General features: G+C 58.6%; 1 protein-coding gene across 1 annotated transcript in view; it reads right to left on the reverse strand.

Annotated features, from left to right (window-relative positions):
- EMH_0026380 (uncharacterized protein) overlaps window positions 1–1,499 on the reverse strand; it is a gene marked incomplete at both ends in the record, with an annotated part of 1,577 nt that extends 78 nt beyond the window's left edge. Inside the window, 2 exons of the mRNA XM_013502605.1 lie at window positions 1–737; window positions 890–1,499. Of these exons, the coding sequence (XP_013358059.1) occupies window positions 1–737; window positions 890–1,499 (1,347 nt within the window). The remainder of the gene's footprint in view (window positions 738–889) is intronic.
- Window positions 1,500–1,509: the final 10 nt, after the last annotated feature.

Raw genomic sequence — 1,509 nt, forward strand, 5'->3', positions numbered from 1 at the left:
CTGCTGCTGCTGCTGCTGCTGCTGGTTGTCGCTGCTGCTGCACCCCTGCTGCTGCTGCTGCTGCTGCTGCTGCTGCTGCTGAGAGCTTGTGCCTATACGCCCGCAGAGAGAACAGGAGACACCTCGGTTGAGAAGAGACAGACGGCGCAGTGCTGCTGCTCTTGTGTCTCCTGCTGCAGCAGCTTTCCGCTGGCAGCAGAGAGCAGCAGCAGCAGCAGCAGCAGCAGCAGAAGAAGAAGAAGAAGAGCCTGCTGTGGATGCTGCAGCAGATGGCTTCGCTGCTGCTGCAAGCCCTGACTTGCTGCTGCTGCTGTTGCTGCTGCTGCTGCTGTTGCTGCTGCTGCTGCTGCCGTTCTTTAGAGCTGCTGCTGGTGGCGAAGCAGCAGCAGCAGGTGAGTTGCCACTGGGTGTTGCTGCTGCTGCTGCTGCAGCAGCAGCTGCTGCTGCAGTTGCTGCTGCTGCTGCATCCTCGATACTAAAATCCCTAACAGCAGCAGCAAGCTGCTGCAGCTGCTTCCTGCTGCTGCTGTCTGCCTTCACGCCGCATGCAACCAGCAGCAGAGCAGCAGCCTCCAGCAGGCAGCAGCGGGCGAGGAGGCCTTTGTTATTGAGCATATCACTGTAGCTCTGCGGTCCCCTGCTGCTGCTGCTGCTGCTGCTGCTGCTGCTGCTGCTGCTGCTGTGTAGAGAGAGAAAGAGACATTGATATGTTTTCTCGTCGCAGCAGAATGAAGGCACTGCAGCAGCAAAAAGACAAGCAGCAACTCTTGCTGCTTCTCCNTTTTCTCGTCGCAGCAGAATGAAGGCACTGCAGCAGCAAAAAGACAAGCAGCAACTCTTGCTGCTTCTCCTGCGTCTCCTACTTCAGCTATTTCAGGTGTCTCCTCACCACCTCCTGCTGCTGCTGCTGCTGCTGCTGCTGCTGCTGCTGCTGCTGCTGGGTCTGGGGGAGATGCATCAGCAGCAGCAAGAGCATCTGTCTCCTCGCCGCCATCAGGCTCAACAGAAGACCTTCTTAGTCTCGCGGATGTGCGGCATTGCTGCTGCTGCTGCTGCTGCTGCTGCTGCTGTTGCTGTTGCTGCTGCTGCTGCTGCTTCCCCCGCAGGCTCTTGCTGCGCCTCTGCTGCTGCGGTCGTTCCTTCTCATCAGACGTAGCGGCGGTACCTGGAGATCTTCCTGCTGCTGCAGCTGCTGCTGCAGCAGCTGCTGCTGCTGCTGCTGCTGCTGCTTTGCCCCTCCTCGTGAGGGGACAGCTGTCTCCGTTGTCTCTTCTGGGGGTTGGGGGCCTCGATTCTGCTGCTGCTGCTGCTGCTCTGCAGCCTTTGGGACTTGTTGCTGCAGCAGCAGCAGCAGCACTAGCAGCAGCAATTGCTGCTGTTGCTGCTGTAGCTGCTGTTACCGTTGTTGCAGTTGCTGCTGCTGCTGCAGCTGCTGCTGTTGCTGCATTCTGTTTCCCCTCATCTCCCTCTTGTGTATCCGTTATATCTTCCACTTGCATGCGTTTCTCC

Source organism: Eimeria mitis, genomic scaffold, assembly GCF_000499745.2.
Source record: "Eimeria mitis Houghton genomic scaffold, Emh_scaff970, whole genome shotgun sequence".
Classification (NCBI taxonomy): Eukaryota; Apicomplexa; class Conoidasida; order Eucoccidiorida; family Eimeriidae; genus Eimeria; species Eimeria mitis.